A 21,720-nucleotide genomic window follows, 5' to 3' on the forward strand; every position below is an offset into this window, starting at 1 on the left:
ATTTTATTTTATTAGTCTTTCTAAAATTAAATCTAATAAATGATCGCGAGAGCAAGGCAAAAAAAAAAAAACACAAAGATTTATGTATTTTGGTCTTTTCATAGACTTAATTATATGTACAATCTAAAATAAGGAAAAATTTGCATGAGTTCATGAAAAATGGTCTCGTTTTTTATTAAGAAAAACAAATATATTAGTGTTATTGCTTGAATACAATAATGAATTTATTGACTAAAAATATTATCATCAAATCACTTAAACTCTATAAGAAAGAAAACGACCAGAGTATGCAAGATTTGAATGTCGTATTTAAATTAATATAAAAGACTTTCCTCTTTTGAAATGAGGGTTCATCTATTCATAGAGAAGTATAAAGTTTCTCGAGCTCTATTAAAATTAAGATTATTAGTGATAATATTTATTCTAACATTTCGAGATTCACTAGAATTATGATTCTTATAAATAATATTTATTCTGATATTTTGAGATTCACAAGAATTATGATTATCATAAATAATGTATATCTTTTTTGGAGAGATTTTTGAAACCTCTCCAATCAGGGGGAATTTTACACATTTTAAGCCCAAAAAATTATTTTGGGTTTTTGAACTTTTTTGATCTTTTAATATACTTTTTATTTACTACACATCATATGATAATGAAATTCTATTTTTACTTAATTAGAGGGCTTAAAAAATGGGTTTGAGTAATTATCCAATAAATAATGATGCGATTTGTAGCCCCCTTAGCAAAATAAAAAGGCCAAATGAGCATATCACATCAAATTCAAACTAAATTTGGCCTTTATCAAGCTTAGTCAAAAAGGCAAAATCCTTGTTGTTACTTTCAAACTGAATTATTTTTCTGATCTCATCTAGTTATTATGACTAACAATTATGGGTGGAAACCGTCGCTTTTCTAAGCTAAATAATCATGCAAATTTTGTGAAATACAGGAAGCTCTAATTAAGGGGAGGCTGGCTGGGAGCCACGTTATGTCACCAAACCTGCCAAACTAAAGTTGAATGGAATTCATCATCGCCAGTATTGACATCCCTAAATCCATGCAATCTACCCATCTTTGGCCTCTTCCCTATCCCTAGCTTCAAGTACATTCAAGAATCTCTCCCCTTAACCTAATCATCAATAATTAATTTCATTTCTCCTCGTATATATCCTTCCTTGATTTGATTCGCATTTACCCCCATTCTTTTCTTACATCCCTCTCTTCAATCATTGGAAGATTAGTCATATTATCATTCAAATCATAAGAACCCCTTAATTTAATAATGACACCATGATTGACCCCATTGCTCTTAATCTCTTACTCATCATGCATGGCTCATAAACAAATGAAATATAACATGATGTTTAGTCGATTGGGCTCAAGATTACTATATATATATATATATATATATTTTAGAAAATTCATATAGAAAGAACAACAAAAATATATATATTTTATATACAAGAAAAGAATAAAAAGGGCACTACCCTTTTACAAGTTTGAGATTTGTACAGAATGTCAAATGAAAAAAAGATTAAAAAATATGATGTGAGGAAGATTCAAATCCCATCATATACGAAAGAGATGGGGGAATGCATGGGCAAGTTGGTGGCTGATTAAATGGTTAGGTGAAAGTAACTCTTAATCAAGACTTAATGAGTTAAGTGAGGTTGGAATGGATGGGGCAAGTAAGTACTGATCCATGTTTATGGGGGGGGGGGGGGGGGTGGGGGGTTGAAGTCAAAGAAGCGTGGGGGATGAAGATCTACCGGTTGGGGGCAATTCGAGTATCTTGATGATTTAACGTTAAGAAATTATTATAAGGGGCGGGGGGGCACGTGTGGGGGAGAAGCTCAGCCCCACCCCATATGTATTCATTCATATTCATATTCATGATGATATTGGCTAATGACTAATGGCTAATAGCTAATGGCTAATGGCTATGGGGGGTGGGTGGCCTTTCAAGTCAAGGCTACCTATCTTCTTCTAGACCAAGCACCATGGGGTCCTTCTCCTTGGAAATATCTCCCACCTTTATAAAAGGGATAAATGGTTATTAGATTTAACATTTAAGTTTAATCAATCTCTTAATTAGACGATTTTTATATGACAGATTGAATCAAGAAATATTACAAAGATGTAAATCCCCTTTCAAAATCAAAGTAAAATTAACTCAATTACTATATAGAATATTTTTTAAAATTAGTCTTATTTTTTATGTTATATATATTTTTAACGAATAAAAAATGAAACAAAATCACATATCATTTTATATATATTTGTAAGAATAAAAATTACTTAGATTACGTCATCATGATGCGAGAACTACCTTCGTCTTCTTGTTACTGCCTTTTTGTATTTAGGAAATAAAAATATTCCTTTGAACTTTGGGAAATTTTTTTCCAAATAATAGGAAGTTTATTTTGTCAAACTTTAATGGGTTTATTTCCTTTAGTTAATGATGTCAATAGCCAGTCATTGAAGGCCCACAATGCCTAGTTGGGCTGCACCTCGCTTCGATAGCCTAACTACAAATTTGGACTCAGGTGATCCTTCGCCCTAAGAATGGGCCGTCCGGTCTTGTTCTGGGCCTGTTTGGGCTTGGGCTTGGGCTTTAGGTTTCTTCACCCAACCCAAGATGTAGCAGGTGGATATTTTTTAGCAAATAGTAGTTTAATGACTACAAGGACATCAATCAATCCATCAAAGTGTATATTCTTATAAGTTGGAGTGAGGGGATTCTGCGTTTTATGCACTAAATATAGGGGCAAAGTGTATATTCTTATAAATTTATTTTTACACGCATTCAAAAATAAGCGCAGTACTTAGCTGGCGCGAATGGGGAGAAGAGTTGTATGATCCGCGAAATCGCCGGTCAATCCTTCGTCTTCACAGATCAAACCTCAACGTATCTCTTAATCCCTAAACCCCATTTTTCTTTTTCTTGCTTCTTCTCGATTTTTAACTGAAACAATTGGATTGGATTATTTGTCTCTCCCCTTTTTCTTTTTCCAATTCAAATCTTTCTGGACGAGGCAGAGGCAGTGGAGAAGCCGCTGATCACCAACAATCTCTCGTGGGACTTTGGCGTTTGTTTGTCTTTTTCGGATTCATCAAGTAAGTTCAGTTGTTGAAACCCTCGTGATAGCGTATGATTGTATATAAAGTCATGAACTGTTTAAAATTTTGTAGAAAACCTTTTGTTTGATACTGGTGAGTGTAAATTGAATACAGAGCCCAAAAATTTTCTGGCAATTGTTGGGTTTAATGGGTTTGTTTGAGCATCAAGAAATGCAAAATTTCTAATTCAAGGTTGAATTTTGCCTCCTTAAAACAACGATCTTTAGGAGCTGTTGGTAAGAGTTCAGACTCCAGAGCTCATACTTTCAGGAGCTGTAGAAAACATTTGATGGAATGTTATGAAAACTAAATATGCTCAAGATTCTAGATAGATCATCTTGTAGCATTTACATCCTCTATTTATCCTACATTTCTATTTTTTTTAATCTGATGTATACTCAAATGTGAACATATGCCATAATTAACCTTTATACTGTTATTTCCGTGGAGTCTTCTGCTTTCTTGCGAACAAGATTTGGTGTAACCGGAGAAGAAATGGGGTCAGAACATGGGAATGAAGATAATAAGCGTTCAGTAACCCTTTCAGAGTCTTCTCATTACGAGGGCGATACAATTGTGAAGGTGAAACCGTCGAGTTCCTCGTCTTCTTCATAAGCTTCATCTTTTGATCCTTTAATCGACTTAGATAATGATGAACATGGTCCTGTTGATATTTCCATTTCAAAGTCTGAACAAGATGGTCTTAGTTCACCAAGCCCGGTAGTCCTCACATTGCTTGAAGGTTCTTCTCAGACTCCAGAGAGGACACGGTTAGTGCATCTTCAATTCAATCCCCTTCTGCAGAAACCATGGGGACATCTATCCCTGGCCATGACCTGAATAGGATTCCGTCATCCATTTTTTCGAGTAAACCTTCCTGTTCCACTCCTATAGAATGGAGCGTTGCTTCTAATGAATCATTGTTTAGTATTCACATGGGAAACAATAGTTTCTCTAGAGATCAAGCTGTTCTGCCTGGTAAATCTGGAGAACTAACCAAGCCTGACAAGTCCAGCTACGCGAAATCCAGGCAGCATACTGAAACTAAGCCGGTCGATTTGAACAATACTCCACTTTGCCTGCCCACTGTAATTGAAGGTGCAGTTGGAATTTACAGAAAGAGTGGTAGTATGGGAGAAAAGGTTGTTTTGAAGGAAACAACAGAAGATCATATCAAAGAAAGCATGCCTCTGGCCCATGGTCCAGGCACACCATCTACCACTTCTCGTCTTTCTGACGGGAGTGGTAACAGCGCCAAGTCTTTTGCATTCCCAGTGTAAGCTGCTACTTTCTCACATCTCACGGTAGAAATAATTATATATGATTCTTAGTTCCATGAATGATTTAGATTACTTGAATGAATATTTTTCACCACCTCAAGTTCTCTTCAATTATGCTACACCTGCAAATTGCCTTTAGCACTTTTCTTCCCCTCTATCATAATTCACTGTTAGTTGGAGCTATCTTTTAACTACTTAAATTTGGTCAAACTAACTAGCATGTTTGTTTTCATATTTTCAACATGTTGCCTACTATACTTTTTTTTTTTCTGGTAAGTTCTATAGCAATTTTCTCTCTATCTTGCCAGATTCTTTTTCTTCGTTGGGATTTCCTGCACTTCGAGTCTGTTTTTAACTATGTAATTTAATTACCCATGAAGCACTGGTGGAATCACTAGACACTGCAGCATATCGTTATATATAATACCCAAAAATCATAACTGTTTTTTATGTTACTTTTTACATTAGATAATATTTGTGTTACCATATCAAAATATTAAAAAATGATTTTCAACATCCTAAAAGGGATGTCTCCAGTGCACGAATTAAGGTCCCCGCTTTGCAAAAGTCAAAAAGAGTCATTTTCTTTTTTTTATAGCCTTACTCATGTTTTGCGCAGAGAGTGTTTCCACAATAAGACTTTTCGGTCACAAAAGAGCAAACTTATGTTAACAAAAAGTCCTAGCATCTATTTCCAAAATCCTTATTAATACATGAATTGGATTTTTGGGTTTAGGATTTCTGAAATTTGCATAGAAAAAAAAGTTAAAGAGGAGGATTAATTGATAAGTATAAATCCTCGCAACTTTTATGCTATTGTGGATTGAAAAATACTATTGGTATATCATTGTGTACACTTTGAACTACACAAATAGCTCCCCTTGCCTTATCGCCTCACTTCACTGTGCCTCAGTGCCTTAAGTGAGGGATATTTTAGTCATGTGATTTACCGCCTCAGTTCATCGCCTTAAATGAGGGGAAATTTAGACATTGTATAACATGATATAGTGGATTTTGAGTTATTTTCATAAGAATCACAGCATGTATCATGTGTCAAATCAAGGGACACACAAGTCCCCAAGTGTTGCAGCATGTCTAGCTCTGAAAGTGTGAACAGGAGAAACAGGACACTTCTGAGTGAACGTGCGGCATGTGTCCTTTTTTGTAATTGTTCTAACATGGACATCTTCTTAGAATTTGCTGATGATTAAGTCAAATATTTTACCTAGCATGCATATGATCAACCTCTTAATTCTCAATCAACACCTGTAGTCTTTCATTAACATTATCTGTCTTATTCCAGATTGGCATGTGAAGCTGAAAAATGTGCCTCAGAGCAGGTGTGTCCTGAAACTTTGCCCTCAAACACCCCAGAGAAACCACAGTTGCAACGACAAGCCCAACTGGAGACCCCATATTCTTCTTTAACAAGATGGTTTTCTTGCTTCAGTACTTGTTGCTTTTTTTCTGCGAAATGAGTTCAATTAGAACGAGAAGTTCCAGAATCTATAACAGATCATAATTATTTGTCTCTATTTTGTGTCACCTGGTTTCCTTTGCCTGTCTGGTTGAGCAATCGGTTTTAAATATGAAGGAAATGACACTTGCACGTAACTGTATATCCGATTTCAAGGATAACCTAGTCTAAATCTGTCTGATGTAGTCTAGCAATTCCTTTAGCTCTTATCTGCAGTACATGACTATAGATGGTGTAATATATAAACATTTATCCTATTCCCCCTCCCCCCCCCCCCCCCCCCCTCTTTTTCTTGGTTATAAGAATTAACTTTTTATTCCAAAACGCAAATCCTACGAATTGGTTATTGGCAGCACCACTGCTTGACATGCCACACCAACATAAATTAACCGTCGAGCTCACTTAAAAGTTTTCTGCAGGATGTTGCTTTCTTATTGGTTTACTGCTATTTTAATGATGTTCTCAAACTTCCCCCTCTTCATCTGGTAATCTCCTTGAAACACTTACAGAAACTCAAGTAAAGCAGCTGCTGGTTTATGATGGTGTCTTTTTAATCAACTTCCCTGCTTTCACTAATTACAGTTGATGATGAAATTTTGCTTGATCGAGGAATACGCCTCTGGCTGAGCATGCATATTTGACCATTGTGGTGTCCCTATTGCCTTTCCCATTTGTCTGAGTCTAAAAATCACCCAACTTTTCACAAGTCCTTTGTCCCCAGAAGATGCCCATATCGTTCTTCCAGGAACTCTGAGAATGAAAAGACTTTGAGAGCTTGTTTGTGCTGATAAATTATAACTCCAAATCATATAATGCAAGAACAAGAAGATTATGACTGCAACCACCTTTGGTTTGAACAGTTTATATTTTTCAGGGTCAGATCTCCATTGTTGATCATAAGTTGCCATGGGCTTATTAGCTTAGTAGGTCACCCACATTCCATTGTGTAGATCATGTGGATTCAACATAAGGATTTCTTCTCATTTATCAAACACATCCGCCATTCCTCCTAATCTATAAACTTCAAAAGCTTATGAGTCCTTACAGCTTACAGAATTTGAGTTTTGACCAGTGTAAACTCTAGGGAATTTTTTTTTTCCTTTATTTTATTAATGCCGTATCACCAACCAATTATATTTTAATTTAATATCCACTGGTGGGGACAATAATTTAATAAATAGTTAATTTTAATGGAATTGTTATAACATGGTGTCAGTTTCATAAATCATAATAGATAACACTCTTGAGTTTAGGATGGATTTATAACAAAATATTAAAAGCTCAAATTTTTTGAGAATATATATAAAAAAAAAAAAAAAAAGAAGAAGAGTTCACTGGGTAGAGCTAAATCCAGACCCAATTTTTCTAATGTCTTTGGGCGTGAATAGTCAATAAATTGAATTAAATGCTGATGGGGGCAATTCATCCTTCCTCACATGGAACAGCTAAACACTCCTTCCTGTATGATTGATAAAAAAGTATAAAAGAATGCTATGTTATTAACTAACTATACTTGGATTAGTTTTATTTTTTTACCTAATTTTTTTACTATGAGAAAATTTTAAGTGGGACCCACCCTGTCAAAAAATTCCAAGTCATCACTTGAAGAAAATGCGTATTTTTTTTAAAACGATAAAACTAATCAAATACATGCATTTGTCCCATATTTATAAATCAAAACATATATTATGGTCTACTGTATTTTCTATATTCAACCATTAATAATTTAAAATTTATAAAAAAAAGAAAAGAAAAAGAAATATATACACACACAGAGCCCTTAATGTACAATTGCAAAATAATATGACTTACGTCATTTTTATGTCATATATACGATTTATCCCAAAAAGATATAATAGGACATTAGAGGGGAGGGTATGGACCCATGGAGTGGGCCATATGAGTGGGGCCCATGGAAGTGGGCCAGCCGCATCGGAGCTTCTGAATCGAGAACCCACGTGGAAGTCTCTCTCGATCTACGTGTCAAACACGAAAAAGACCCTTTTGGAGCCCTAAAAAAGCGCAACCGCTTGAGCCGGTGAGCCGGTAATGGAACGCCTTGGGCCGGGCCCAACAGGAGAAGACATTGACGGGCTCGTGCATTTATTGACCGGCACTGGGCCCCACTCTCCCCTCCTCTCCTTCTCTGCCCTAAAAGTATGTCCGGTAGGCCCCGCCACACCGCACCCCCTTACAAAAGGACAACAATTGCTTGGAAAAAAAATGAGAAATAAAATAAATTCGTTTCCGTCTTATTTCATGCGAATTTATAAGCCAAAAAATAAAATCGAGACAACAACGCGTTTTCTCAACTGTTGAATCTCTCTCTCTCCTTTCTTTCTCTTCTCTCTCTCTCTCTCTGTCGCTCTCTCTCCTCTCTCTCTCTCTCTCTCTCTACTCTGTTCACAGAGAGCTCTCCCAACTTAGGGTTAGGGTTAGGGTTTTAACGAGGAATCACACTCCTTTCTCTGCTACAACAGCTCGACAGGCAGACAGAGAGGGAGGGGGGAGGGGGCTTTTCTGAGGTTTTATACATATTCTTTGAGCCCTTTTAGGGATTCAGCTATGGGTTGTGCTTGGGGCATGATCAAATGGTACCATCTCCGGAATCCGCTGAAACTGCTTCTTCTCTTTTTTTTATTGGCTCTAGCTGGCGGCGACGTCGTTTCGGGCCCGGATTCGGACAAATCGGCTCTCTTGCAGTTCAAGCGCTCGCTATCGGACCCTTCCGGAGCGCTTGCGAGCTGGGATTTGAGTGGTTCTGATCACTGCTCGTGGTTCGGCGTTGCCTGCGATTCGGGCTCTCGGGTCGTGGCTCTCAACGTCACGGGCGGAGGTATTTCTGGTTCTTCTTCCTCTTGTGCTAAATTAGCTCAATTTCCTCTTTATGGGCTTGGTATTAGGAGGACCTGCTTTGGCAGTATGGTTAAATTAGGGGGTCGTCTTTCGCCCGACGTTGCGAAGCTCGCCGAGCTTAAGGTCTTGTCTCTTCCTTTCAATGAACTGAGCGGTGGAATTCCTAGTGAGATTTGGGAAATGGAAAAGTTGGAAGTTCTTGATCTTGAAGGGAATTCGATAACCGGGTCTTTGCCGGGTCAGTTTGGGGGTTTACAGAGTTTGAGGGTTCTCAATTTAGGGTTTAATAAGATTGTAGGGGAGATGCCACATTCGTTGTTTGGTTGTGTGAGTCTACAAGTCTTGAATTTAGCTGGGAATCAACTGAACGGCACAATCCCCGGGTGGGTTGGTGGGTTTAGAGATTTGAGGGGGCTTTACTTATCTTTCAATCAGCTTGAGGGTTCAGTTCCAAATGAGATTGGAGATAGTTGTGAGAAACTTGAGCATTTGGAGCTTTCTGGCAATGCTCTTGGCGGTGGGATCCCGAGGAGTTTGGGGAATTGTACTGGGTTGCGTTCGCTTATCTTGTATTCCAATTTGCTGCAAGAGGTTATTCCCGCTGAACTTGGTTTGCTGACTAAACTTGAAGTGTTGGACTTGTCAAGGAATAGCATAAGTGGTCCGATACCTTCCGAGCTTGGAAATTGTGCCAAATTATCAGTTCTTGTGTTGTCCAATTTGTTTGATCCTCTTCCAAAAATCACTTATCTAGAAGGTGATTCCTCATCAGGGCAACCCAGTCCAATTGATGAATTCAATTTCTTTGAAGGTCTAGTTCCATCAGCAATCACAGCACTTCCAAAGCTCAAGATGATGTGGGCGCCCAGAGTATTTTTGCAGGGAACACTTCCCGACAACTGGGGTTCCTGTGAAAACTTAGAGATGGTGAATTTTGGCCAGAATCTTTTCGCTGGGGATATCTCCCAAGGGTTTAGTCAGTGCAAGAAACTTCACTTTCTTGATTTGAGCTCCAATAGGCTGACAGGGGAGCTTAATGAGAAACTTCTGGCTCCATGTTTGACTGTGTTTGATGTCAGTGAAAATCTTCTTTCAGGATCAGTTCCAAGATTTAATTACACTGATTGTTCCCATGTTCTTCCTTCCTTGGGTGGATATACCTTTGAGCAATATGGCTTACCATCTACTTATTTGTCATTTTTTGCCAGAAAAGTACAGACCGGATTCAATTTGTTGGGCAATGAAGATGTTGGTGATTTTGCAGTTTATCACAATTTTGCTGCAAATAACTTCACTGGTGGTTTGCATTCAATGCCAATTGGACTTGACACTTTTCAAAAGCAGACGGTTTATGCATTTCTGGCTGGTGAAAACAAGCTAACTGGGCCATTTCCTGGAGATTTATTTGAAAAGTGCGATGGATTGAAAACAATGATTGTCAATATCAGTGACAATAGAATATCAGGTCAAATTCCGGAAAACGTTAGTTCAATTTGCAAATCGCTTAGAGTTCTGGATGCCTCTGGGAATCAAATTACCAGGTCTATTCCCCACAATTTTGGCGATTTGGTGTCTCTCATTTCCCTTAATTTAAGTTGGAACATGTTGCAAGGTTCAATCCCAAGCAGTCTAGGACAGATAAGGGGTCTCAAGTTTCTTGCCTTGGCTGGTAATAACCTCACAGGAACCATTCCTACGAGCTTAGGCCAGTTGCAGTCTTTAGAAGTACTGGAGCTTTCCTCAAACGTTCTCTCTGGGGAGATTCCAAAAGATCTTGTGAATTTGAGGAACCTCACTGTTCTTCTACTGAATAACAATACACTCTTGGGGCAGATTCCATCTGGCTTGGTAAATGCGACAACACTCTCAACATTCAATGTTTCCTTCAATAACTTGTCTGGGCCGCTGCCAGTGAATTTGACCAAATGCAATAGTTTTCTTGGAAACCCTTTTCTACAATCTTGCCGAATGTCATCCTCGGCACTCCCTTCTTCAGAACAACAGGGTAGGATTGGGGATTCACAAAATTATGCTGCTGCTCCAACAAGCCCTTCCCCAAGTGGTAAGAGAAGCAGTTTCAACTCGATTGAGATTGCATCCATAACTTCAGCGTCAGCCATTGTGTCTGTCCTTCTTGCTCTGATTGTTCTCTTCTTTTACACGAGAAAGTGGAATTCACAGTCCAGAATCGGTGGTTCAACCAGAAAAGAAGTTACAATCTTCACTGATATTGGGGTTCCATTGACTTTCGAGGATGTTGTGCGGGCCACTGGGAGTTTCAATGCGAGCAATTGCATTGGTAGTGGAGGTTTTGGGGCAACCTACAAGGCAGAAATCTCTCCTGGTGTTTTGGTGGCAATTAAAAGGCTTGCAGTTGGACGATTCCAAGGGGTTCAACAGTTTGATGCAGAAATTAAGACCCTGGGGAGGCTTCGCCATTCAAATCTTGTGACTCTAATAGGTTACCATGCCAGTGAGACGGAAATGTTTCTAATTTACAATTATTTGCCAGGTGGTAATTTGGAGAAGTTCATCCAAGAAAGGTCTACAAGAGCGGTAGATTGGAGGATACTTTACAAGATAGCTTTGGACATAGCCCGTGCACTGGCCTACCTGCACGACCAATGTGTGCCCCGTGTCCTCCATCGCGATGTCAAGCCTAGCAACATCTTGTTGGATGAGGACTTCAATGCTTATTTGTCAGACTTCGGATTGGCCAGGCTCCTGGGTACCTCAGAAACACACGCAACTACTGGTGTAGCCGGGACTTTTGGTTATGTTGCTCCAGAATATGCAATGACTTGTCGCGTCTCTGACAAGGCTGATGTTTACAGTTATGGGGTGGTGCTGCTCGAGTTACTGTCAGACAAGAAAGCCCTCGACCCGTCATTTTCCTCCTTTGGCAATGGTTTCAATATCGTTCAATGGGCATGCATGCTCATGCGACAGGGGCGTTCCAAGGATTTCTTCACCGCAGGCTTGTGGGAGGCGGGGCCTCACGATGACTTGGTAGAAGTTCTGCATTTGGCAATCGTGTGTACAGTGGAGTCGCTCTCGACCAGGCCTACGATGAAGCAAGTAGTAAGACGACTGAAGCAACTTCAACCCCCATCGTGTTAGTAGTTATCATCGCTCCCTTTGAGGCAGGCATTTCATTTGATTGACAAAAATAGTACGTGTAGGCGGGAAAAGGCCCCCCAACTGTAAGTTGCACGCACTTGATTTTAGAGGATTAAAATTGTGATCTCTCTCTCCCTCCCTCCCTCTCTCTCTCGCAGTTCTAATCACGGCCTCCCCTCTTTAGTTTTCAGTTATGGAATTGTAGGTACTACTACGACTACTTAACTTGTAAATTGTATTATATAGTTTTGCCCCCCCCCCATTTTTCAATGTCAATGGCCTAAAGGGGCGTACGAGTGAGTCCCTCTGCAGAACAAGGCAGGTATTTGTCCCCGCCGCACCTGCGTCTCATTTCTATTTCTTGTTTTAATAAAACCGAAAATAGAAATGTTTCTGAGGGATCTTGTTTACGTTGGTTGTATTTGTCGCACGCTCTGCTCCGCTGACATGAAAATATTCCGAGTACTGATGGAAGTCGGATTGAAAGTGGTCTTTCTTGGCTTTCTGTTTCTCAGGTTTTCAATGGGCTGGCTGTCGTGACTTTCTTTTGTTCGTATGGTTCCTTGTGATGTTGGTCCGTAGCCCTCGTACTCAACACTCATTTATTTGTTCATTTTTCAAACTGGAAAGGGATGGCAAATTAAAAGATCACCTAGATTTTAAGTTGAGTGGGTAGGGAACAAACCGTACGAGACCCAAATGGAGTTTACATTTCGACAATAAGTTTTGCCTTGGCGAACATCATCTTACCACAAAACCACTGGGCTTCCCTTTTTCTGCTAAAAGAGTGCAAGGGAATAGCAAGCAAGCAAATTGTAAGGCTGGCAGGCGGGTGCATCAGATTGATAAAATGCCCAGAATGATTTGAGACGAGAGTTAAAACTTATGCTCAAATATTTAACTTCCCAAGATGAGGCCTGATGCGGCCAGTTCATTCAAAGATGCGAAATTTCTTTCTGAGATTGGATTTAAAAAAAAAAAAAACAAATTACAGCTCTAACTAGATCTGGCGGCGGTCTCGTTCTCTTGAAAGCAGCAGTAGTGGCGCATCCGTTAACTGCCAATGCCACTATAAAAGTGAGGTCGGGCTTACCACGATATGCTTCAGAGGGTGAGCCACGTCGCCGCCTCCTGCATGCTTCACGAACTCGGCCGGGGAGAGAAAGCTGCCATGGCATACGCATAAGATTCTCACCTCTTCTCCCTTCCGATACCGGTATAGGAAGCCTTCCACTGTCTTCCCGTTCGGCCCAGCGCCTCGTGTCGATACGCAAGGCATGTCTACCATCATATTCCTCCTCGTCATTTCCTTGACCTCGACCTCTGCCTCGCTGTTATTGATGGTTATTTTCACTGATGGTCTCTGTTACTGCTCCTGCAGAGTTTCCAGTCTTCTCGGCTGTTGCTCCGAGGTGGTGGTTAACTCCTCGTTTCACCTCACCCTGTTTGGGAAGAGACTGTATGCTGGCAGGGCTTCTGGCTTCATTGTATTTGCTTATTCCTGGAATGTAAAATCCAACAGACTAATGCTCTACTTAGGAAGCAGCACATGAAATGGAAAGCAAAACAAGCTTTAACTTCCAGCCAACATTCCACGGGAAGATATGGAAAAAGCAATTTGAATCGACCAATTAGCATCACCATCACACTGTTGTGTACGCAAAAGCTTCATGAAGTTACATGAACGCCTAAAAGAGTTAAACGAGGCAACAAGAGTCAAACAAGAGACAAGTTCCAAAGCAGGTTCGGCCAAACCAGATTAAGGAATTTTTACCTATAATGGAAGAACTATATTATTCAATGGTTTCTCTCTCTCTCTCTCTCTCTCTCTCGATTTCCTTCTGCATTTGTCTCAATAATTCCAAAAAACGATTCCTTTCACAAAAAATAGAGCTTACTGAAAATGGTCATCCTGGCTCCAATTCTGTGAAAAATGGCTACGGAAAACAACAAATATGCTTTGCTTAATAAAAATCAACGATATACAATTCAATTGGCAAGGCCCATACGGCCATCCCCATCACCATGGAACAGAAAGAAATATAATCATTGGGCAATGTTATTATATATATATAGTGCCTCACCATTAGGCAAAGCCTTTGATACTCGCCATGCCTAATTCACCGTATAAATGATAAATCCTCTGTCCTCTGCCCTAGTAACGCTGATCCCTCCCCAGGAGCTATGCTCCTACTTTGACGCCTCTATGCAGATCTCCCGCCAAAGGATGTTCCGAGTAATCAAGGTTGGGCAATATCTAGGATGAGCAGATCTTTGGGACTTAAAAATTGAAGGTTGGAATTAAGAAATTAACAATCAAGCATCCTTCAGTTGAATAATCCTTACCGTGATTGATTCATTGGAGGCAAGGACCCAGAAGACAAGAGAAACGCACATGTGATCCATGTCCCACAAAGCATACACTTTAGGTTTAGTCGATATGAATTTATTGGTGCCACATCCAATCATTAACCCGATTACCCAGTATCAAACTTTCCGCCATACTTCATGCAAGAGCCAGTTTCCTTAGACGTTAGCTACTATCCCGATCTTTCTACTTTAAATAGAGGGGTTTGAACCTCCATTAATGGATGATCGCAACAAGACCATATTGCCGCTCTCTCTAGGCTGCCTTGCCTTGCTATTTTTTACATCTGACGATTCATGCTCCCTCAATACCCAGCGAGTTGGATCAAGTTGAAGCTTGTGTATTAGAAAGGCTAAGGGAATCCGACTACGGAGTCAAGGGGGAAGCAAATTGGTACGAAACACACAACTAATCCACCTACTTCTTGACTTAAATATATTTGGACATGATGACACCAAGTAACTGCATGACATTCTGGTCAAACAGTCCTATGAGATAACATCGCACTTGAGTTCAAGTTCAAGTCTGTATTTGCTTGCCAGTAATCCTCAGTCCAAAAGAGAGAGTACGCCCTGAGCATTACCAAATGTCCTCATTTAAGGATTATGCCTGAAGATTTTGGCTACAGGTCAGAGCATTTAACAAGAACTTCTTGGGGAGAGACTTACCTACAATATTAAGTTATAACGACCTTACCGAAGACAAAGCTGAGATGGAGGATCGGAGAGCTAGAATTTAAGCAACTGACTCGAGCAGTGACATAAAGGTTTGTGTGTTAATGTTTTAAGGCATTTAACAGCATATTAACCAACTAGATCTAAGCCAAGTTAAACTGGACAGAATAGGAAACGTAGAAAGAGGAGCTCAACTAACAATCCAATGAACTGGTAAACTCCATTTTCACAAAAGTAGAAAGAATGAGATTACCCGGAGTCTCAGATTCAGAAATCCCAGAAGAGCCACTCGACCCTTGCGATAAAGGCTGTGATTCGCTTCCTCGGCCAGCGTTAACAGGAGTCGAGCAAACTCCATTCGGCTCCACAGCGACCCGTTCTTTCACCGTTCTGAGATTCTTCAGCTTCTCTATCCTCTTCCGCTTGGCCTCCATCCGCCGTAGCGACTGAAGCTCCTTCCGCTTCCTCCACTCCTCCTCCGTCTGCGCCGGCAGCGAGCACGTCCTTATCAGCGATGAGTCCGCCGACGGAGGGGCGGCTCCAACTGTTTTCCCCCTGTCGGTCGTCAAAATGCAGTCTGCGATCGACGATGACCGAGTCAGAGTCGTCGTCCTCTTCGGGTCCACCCCAAATCGACCATTCAACGAAAGCCCAAGACTCAGCTCTATCTCCTCCTCCTCGTACTCCGCTTTTTCCAGGAATTTTCCTGGAAAACGGCTGAGTCTTTTTAATAGATCTCTTGCCTGATGGGCGTGCCTTATCTCTTCAGCTTCAGCCATATTGTGCAAACTAAGCCCAAGGAAAACCAGACTGGGTGAAATCAGAGGAACCCAAAACGGATAATTCTCTTTGGGAAGTAGAAACAGAATCCCAGCAGATTGTCCCAGGAAAATCAGAAGGAAATCCACGAAAATTGAAGGATCTTCAAGCAGCCTTACAGCAAATTTACGGTATTCGCGCATCGGACTGAGTTTCGCCGCCACTTATCTCACGGACTGTAACCCCGTATTTCCCCGCCGTTCCCCTTGAAACCATCGCCAGCGTTACAGAGAGAGCCATGACAATGAAAACACAGAGAGGAGAAGAAGAAGAAGAAGAAGAAAGAGCAGCAGAAGCAGCAGAAAGAAGATGATTTTAATGCCGGTCAGAGAAATGACAAAATTACCCATAAATGGAAACGTAAATGATAAAGGCGACACGTGGAGCGACGAGGAGAGTGATACGCTACCCACGTGTTTCCGGTAACCGGTTTTTGAGGCGACACCGAACAAGCGTCTCCATCCTCTGCTGAAAGGTGTCCAACGCTGTCGACACTACACGTGTCGATTGAAGGCCACCGAACTGGATTAACTCGCCACGTGGCTACAAAAATCTCGGCCTTGTGAAGCCGCGATTCCTCTCTCTACCTTTTCCTCCCCCGAAGAACCACTTAAAAATAAATAAATAAATCGAAATGAATACTTGAAGCCAATCTACGAACGAGCACGAACACGTAGGCAGAGAAGATAAGATAAACAGGAGATAATTTAATATTCCTTTTTTGTAATATATTTTGTTGAATAAACAAGAAATCCTCGTCAGGAATTATTAGACGCTCCGATCGTACGCTACTTTCTGAGAGCACGCTGCAAGTGGCCGTGGATCAGCTCTACATTTCAGATCCTTTCCACGTGGCGAAATCTAAAACGGTGGTGTCTTCACCGCGAAACCTGTCCCCTCCACAGGCTCGGGCACAGGAGATCAACACGTGGCCGACAGCCTCGCTTTTCGAGCCCCCAAGTTGGCGTCTCAGTCTCCGAATCGAATGTCACTCACGGCGGTTCATTTAGCGAGTGGACTCGCCGAGTTCTGCCACACCCACCTAGCAGCAATGGCATTTCAGTGGTTTCATTCATCGGAATGTGATGGCAAATTCGCGACGAATTAGACTGTTATTTTGTCCCACAATTTTTTATGCCTAAAAAATTAATTAATCATCGTTACATATTAGTGATGAAGTTAAATTTATAAATATATTCTGACTTTAATATTCTCTTGCTGTTTTTTTTGGGAAAGCTATAGACGGATCAGCCATGGGCCAAACATGTCAAAAGATAAAAAAAAAAAAAAAATTCTTATTGTGGGGGGGGGGGGGGTGGGGAAGGAGAGAGATGAAGAGCTTTTTATTATTTTAAAATGTTAATAACAATTAAATTAAATTAAATTAAACCTCTAATATATTAAGTATAATTTACTTAATACTCTTAGCAATTTAGTTAAGTGAATTGAGAACTTCAATAAATCTGCTCAAATTTAAATACTTTCAAAAATTAAGAAATACAATTTGATATTTTTTAGAATAAGAACACTTTGAATTCAATTATAAAAAAGAACACAAAATAAAAAGAAAAGAGACGGGATGTGACATGTAGGGTGGAATCATTGCAAAATAAATTGATTATAATTGACATGGGTGAGTGGCGTTTGAATTGTGCAAGTTGATCATTTAGTTGTCTATCTCGTTTTAGATGTTACCTCGAGTGCTTTTTTCATTAAGAAAAAAATAATAATAATAATAATAATAATAATAATTGGTGTATGTTTGTAGGCAAGAGTGGGTGTATTGAAAGATTCGTTTTGACTAAATTTTAAAAGTGACATTAGGAGCCAATAAAAGCACGGGCCTTAATCAAAATTTCAAATCTTTCAGCTAAGTCGGGCCCAGAGGCCGAGGGATCTCCCGGACAACACGCGAGAATTAAAAAAAGAAAAATCAAGGGCTGGGCCCCTCCAGATCAAGCTCCACTATTTTTGAAATTTTGTGCTAGGCTTCTGGGTGTCTGCCACGTGGAGGACAGCTGTTTTAGGGGACACGTGTTCCGACTTGGTTGCAGATCATCAACAGCTCGGCACCCCGCCCCCAACTTGCTGAAGGTGAAGGCGACGTGTCCGGCTATTAATCAAAGGCGATTGGGTCTGCTTTCGCTTCCTTTCATCCACGCGCCTAGCGGGGAGCGTCCACTCTACCTTTTGTTATTTATCTTCTCGCCGTGGCTCAACGATCTTGCAACTTGCAAGCTGCAATTATTACTATACAACTATACATACAATTTAAAATAGAAATGAAAGGATTATTTATTTTAATTTAAAAGACGCATTCTTCTAAGCACAATCATACAATTTAGGCCATATACTAGCCCTTATATAATTTTGAATTAAATGTACACCCCCAACAATTTTATTAAAAATAATAAATTAATAATAGTTCAATGATATAATTAGTTTGAAATTACATAGTTTAAAAGTATAATTAAAATAATAAAAAAATTAAATATTTAAATAAAAAATATACAAATACAAGAACTAAAATATACATTTTGCCATTTTATCTTTGTTGTTGCTAAAATACAATAATTAAAATTTGTGATATGAGGTTCACTCGAGCTTGATGTTGGGTGAAGTTAAGTTGCCGTAAGAGATATCGCCTCAAGAGAAATTGCCGCTAGGATGCTCGCTGCAAGGATCCGCCACTAGCTCTTGCCACAAGCCTTCGCCACTAGCTCTTGCCACAAGATTTCACCATTAGCTTTGCCACAAGCTTCGCCACAAGGTTTTGTCACTAGCTTTGCCACAAGCTTCGCCATAAGGTTTTGTCACTAGCTTTGCCACAAGCTTCGCCATAAGGTTTTATCATTAGTTTTGCCACAAGCTTCGCCACAAGGTTTTGCCACTAGCTTTGCCACAAGGTTTTGCCACAAGCTTTGCCGCTAGGTTTGCCACAAGCTTTAGCCTTCGCCGCAAGACTTTACCTTTACCGCTAGGTTCTCCACAAGCTTTGCCACAAGCTTCGCCACGAGCTTCGCTGCTAGGTTCGCCACAAGACTTGGCTTTCGCCGTAAGACTTTACCTTCACCGCTAGGTTTGCCACAAGGCTTTTCCTGTTAAATACTGAGAAAATGGGTTAGAAGGCTCGAGGGAATCTTCCCCGCGAAGACCCTCCGATGTCAAAGTCAAACCCAAATCCCAATGACTATTCACGAAAATAATAAGAGTGTATTCAAAGTGTCTAGATTTTACCGAAGTTGGCCGTCCCCATTAATGTCTTGTAGCTAGGTATTTATAGGGCACGATTCTCAAGGGTGGCTAGTGTCGACACGTGGCGGTTGCTGAATGGGTCAGAGCCAAATCGAAAAAGTGGGGGAGCTCGCTACGATGTAGTCGCGGGCAGTTGGGCCTCGTGGCAATGTGCCTTGGCCAACACTGCCGCAAGGCAGCAGCTCCTCGCAGCAGACAGCCGCGAGGCACCTTGTGGCAAACAGCCGCGAGGCTGTTGTGCCTCGCGGCGTGCAGCCGTGAGGCAACACCTCGCAACATGCAGCCGTGAGGTTGCACCTCGCGGCTGCTGCTCCTTGCGGCTGCGAGGCAGCCGCAAATCTGCCAACTGGCTGCAATTGTTGCCGCCAGCTTTCTTCAATTTTTTCTTTCTTTTTGATTTTTTTATCCCATCTTTTTTCATGGCACCACAATTGCCCCCTACTCTTCTATTTTGTCTTTAAACGAAACTTGAAGAGTAAAAATATTAGCCAAGGAGTTGGGTCTAGCACCTTGACTCAACCAAGTGTTTCAGAATGCCTAAAAAGATCTTACCTTGACTAGGAGTTGAGGTACCAAATTATCTCTAGGCAACCATACCCCGATAGATAGACTTCACTGTGTGAATTCTTGCCAGGTGTTCGAGCTTGCCGGGAGCTCTAGGTGCCGGATCAACTAAGGAGTCGGGTCTAGCTCGAGAGCATAGCACCGGACTCAGTCAATGGATCCCGACGAGCCTACGGGCACAGTCTCTGGAGCATCCGGCGATCCTATGATGGATTATAGCGCTCTGGCTATTATGTTCTCCATGTCCGTCTTTCGGGGTTAGCTTATCTCAGGGAATCTGGGTTTGGCCAGTGATCTAGCACGGGATTTCTACCAGACATCCTAGTTTGCCGAAAGACCTAGACACCGGATCAACTAAGGAGTCGAGTCTAGCCAAAAAGGCATAGCACCGAACTCAAATGAGGGATCTGGGTGAGTCTGCGGGCATAGGCATTGGATGTTCTGGTAATCCCGGGTTGACTCGTGGTCATAGGCATCAAATTGCAACTAGATGACTCAACTCCAATAAGCGGGGTCATGGCAGAGTTGTCATAGGGTTGTTGTCTTTTCATGCCTTCCTTGGGCCAGTTTACCTCAGGGGATCTGGGTTTGGCCAATGGCCCGGCGCAGGATTCCTACCAGGCATTCGAGTTTGCCGGGAGACCTAGGCGCCAGATCAACCAAGGAGTCGGGTCTAGCCAAAAAGGCATAGCACCGAACTCAAACGAGGGATCCAGGTGAGTCTGCGAGCATAGGCATCGGATCCTCTAGTGATCCCGGGCCAGCTTGTGGTCATCGGCACCAGATTGATACTAAGCGACTTGACCTTCGGGAGCGGTCTTATACTGGAGCTATTAGGTGATCACTTCACTTCTTTTTCGTTTTCTTAGGGCCAGTCTACCTCAGGGAATCTGGGTTTGACCGGTGGTCCAGCACGGGATTCCTACTAGACATTCGAGTTTGCCAGGAGACCTAGGCACCAGATCAACCAAGGAGTGAGGTTTGGCCAAAAAGGCATAGCACCGAACTCAAACGAGGGATCCGGGTGAGTCTGCGGGCATAGACATCAGATGTTCTGGTAATCCCGGGCTAACACATGGTCATCGGCACCAGATTGCTGCTAGGCGACTTGACCTATTGGAAACGAGCTGTGCTTGAGCCGCCATACCTGCATGATACATACAAATAATCTGGACTCCTGCAGATTTTACGTGGTTCGGCTTATAGTTTTGTCTACTTTACAAGAATACATGGAATATATTCTTTTATTTATTGGGGGATGTTATTATAATGGAAAATTAAAGACAATTCCGGCCTCTAACTGGGTCGAGTAACGCTTTCGATGACAGGCTTGACTCTACGTCTCGTGCTTCGTCCCTTCCCCTAAGGTTAAAACTGGGAAGTACCTCTCGAGGTGTACGGTGCTCCAAGCTTTTCACATCGCCATACCTTGTGGTGTCGGCAGTGTGCACATGTTGGGGCCTAACACCTTCTGAATTTTGTAAGGTCCTTCGCACTTCGGGCTGGGTTTCCCTTCCTCTTCCATTACCTTCCCCTGCGTCCAAAATTTCCATTTGGATAAACTGTTCTACTCAGGTCGAATAATTCAGTCATAGAATTTGGCTCGGAGAAGGCTAAGGATCTTCTAAGCGGGGCGTAGGTAGTTCCGTTTAACAGGGCTGACGCTGCCAATCTGACTGAGAGATCTCTTACTTCCTGCATTGTGGCCCTAAATCGCTCGATGTATTGCTTCAGGGATTCATTCGGCTTCTGCCATAAGCTCATTAGATATATCGCATTCTTCTTCTTCGGGAGATAGACGAAGCATGCATTTAGGAATTCTTTCTTCAACCGTTCGAATGATCGTATATGTCCTGCTGGTAACTCGGTGAACCACTGTTGAGCTTGTCCTGTCAGGGAGAGTGAGAAAGCCCTGCATCTCGTGACCTCATTCCATCCATGTAGCACGGCTACTGCGACAAAATGTTGTAAATGCTTCTCGAGGTCTTCCTTTCCCGAGTATATTGAAAGGTGCGACAGTTCGAACCCTGGTTGCACTGGTCGCCTTTGGAGTTCTTCAGATAGAGGGAACCCATTCAAGAGAGTTACCTTTGGTATCATCATCACCTGCCTCTATTCCAGCACCTCTTCTATGAGGCGTTTAATGTCGGACACGCTGAGTGTTTCCTGCTTCCTTTCGTT

At 41.4% G+C, this 21,720-nt stretch overlaps 3 protein-coding genes across 5 annotated transcripts; 2 read left to right on the forward strand and 1 right to left on the reverse strand.

Moving 5' to 3' along the window:
• The first annotated feature begins 2,872 nt into the window (after positions 1–2,872).
• Positions 2,873–6,029, forward strand: LOC127804663 (uncharacterized). Of its 2 annotated transcripts, XM_052341573.1 has the most exons (3): positions 2,873–3,123; positions 3,577–4,402; positions 5,710–6,029. In XM_052341573.1, exons 2-3 carry the CDS (start codon positions 3,936–3,938, stop codon positions 5,882–5,884), a joined length of 642 nt encoding a protein of 213 aa, XP_052197533.1. In that variant the 5' UTR covers positions 2,873–3,123; positions 3,577–3,935; the 3' UTR covers positions 5,885–6,029. The 2 variants fall into 2 exon arrangements, with proteins under 2 accessions (XP_052197533.1, XP_052197534.1); XM_052341574.1 differs by lacking the exon at positions 2,873–3,123 and having other exon boundaries at positions 3,438–4,402.
• A 2,149-nt stretch (positions 6,030–8,178) lies between these two features.
• Positions 8,179–12,912, forward strand: LOC127803359 (LRR receptor-like serine/threonine-protein kinase RPK2). Its single transcript, XM_052339525.1, has one exon. The coding sequence runs from the start codon at positions 8,449–8,451 to the stop codon at positions 11,857–11,859; it is 3,411 nt and encodes a 1,136-aa protein (XP_052195485.1). The 5' UTR covers positions 8,179–8,448; the 3' UTR covers positions 11,860–12,912.
• A 138-nt stretch (positions 12,913–13,050) lies between these two features.
• Positions 13,051–16,037, reverse strand: LOC127803360 (ninja-family protein AFP1-like). Of its 2 annotated transcripts, none has more exons than XM_052339526.1 (2): positions 15,155–16,023; positions 13,051–13,360 (listed from the first exon to the last, which is right to left on the reverse strand). In XM_052339526.1, the coding sequence occupies exons 1-2, from the start codon at positions 15,861–15,863 to the stop codon at positions 13,194–13,196; spliced, it is 876 nt and encodes a 291-aa protein (XP_052195486.1). In that variant the 5' UTR covers positions 15,864–16,023; the 3' UTR covers positions 13,051–13,193. The 2 variants fall into 2 exon arrangements, with proteins under 2 accessions (XP_052195486.1, XP_052195487.1); XM_052339527.1 differs by having other exon boundaries at positions 13,205–13,382; positions 15,155–16,037.
• Between the last annotated feature and the right edge of the window lie 5,683 nt (positions 16,038–21,720).

The sequence above is a fragment of the Diospyros lotus genome, chromosome 6, assembly GCF_014633365.1.
Source record: "Diospyros lotus cultivar Yz01 chromosome 6, ASM1463336v1, whole genome shotgun sequence".
In the NCBI taxonomy this organism is placed as follows: Eukaryota; Viridiplantae; Streptophyta; class Magnoliopsida; order Ericales; family Ebenaceae; genus Diospyros; species Diospyros lotus.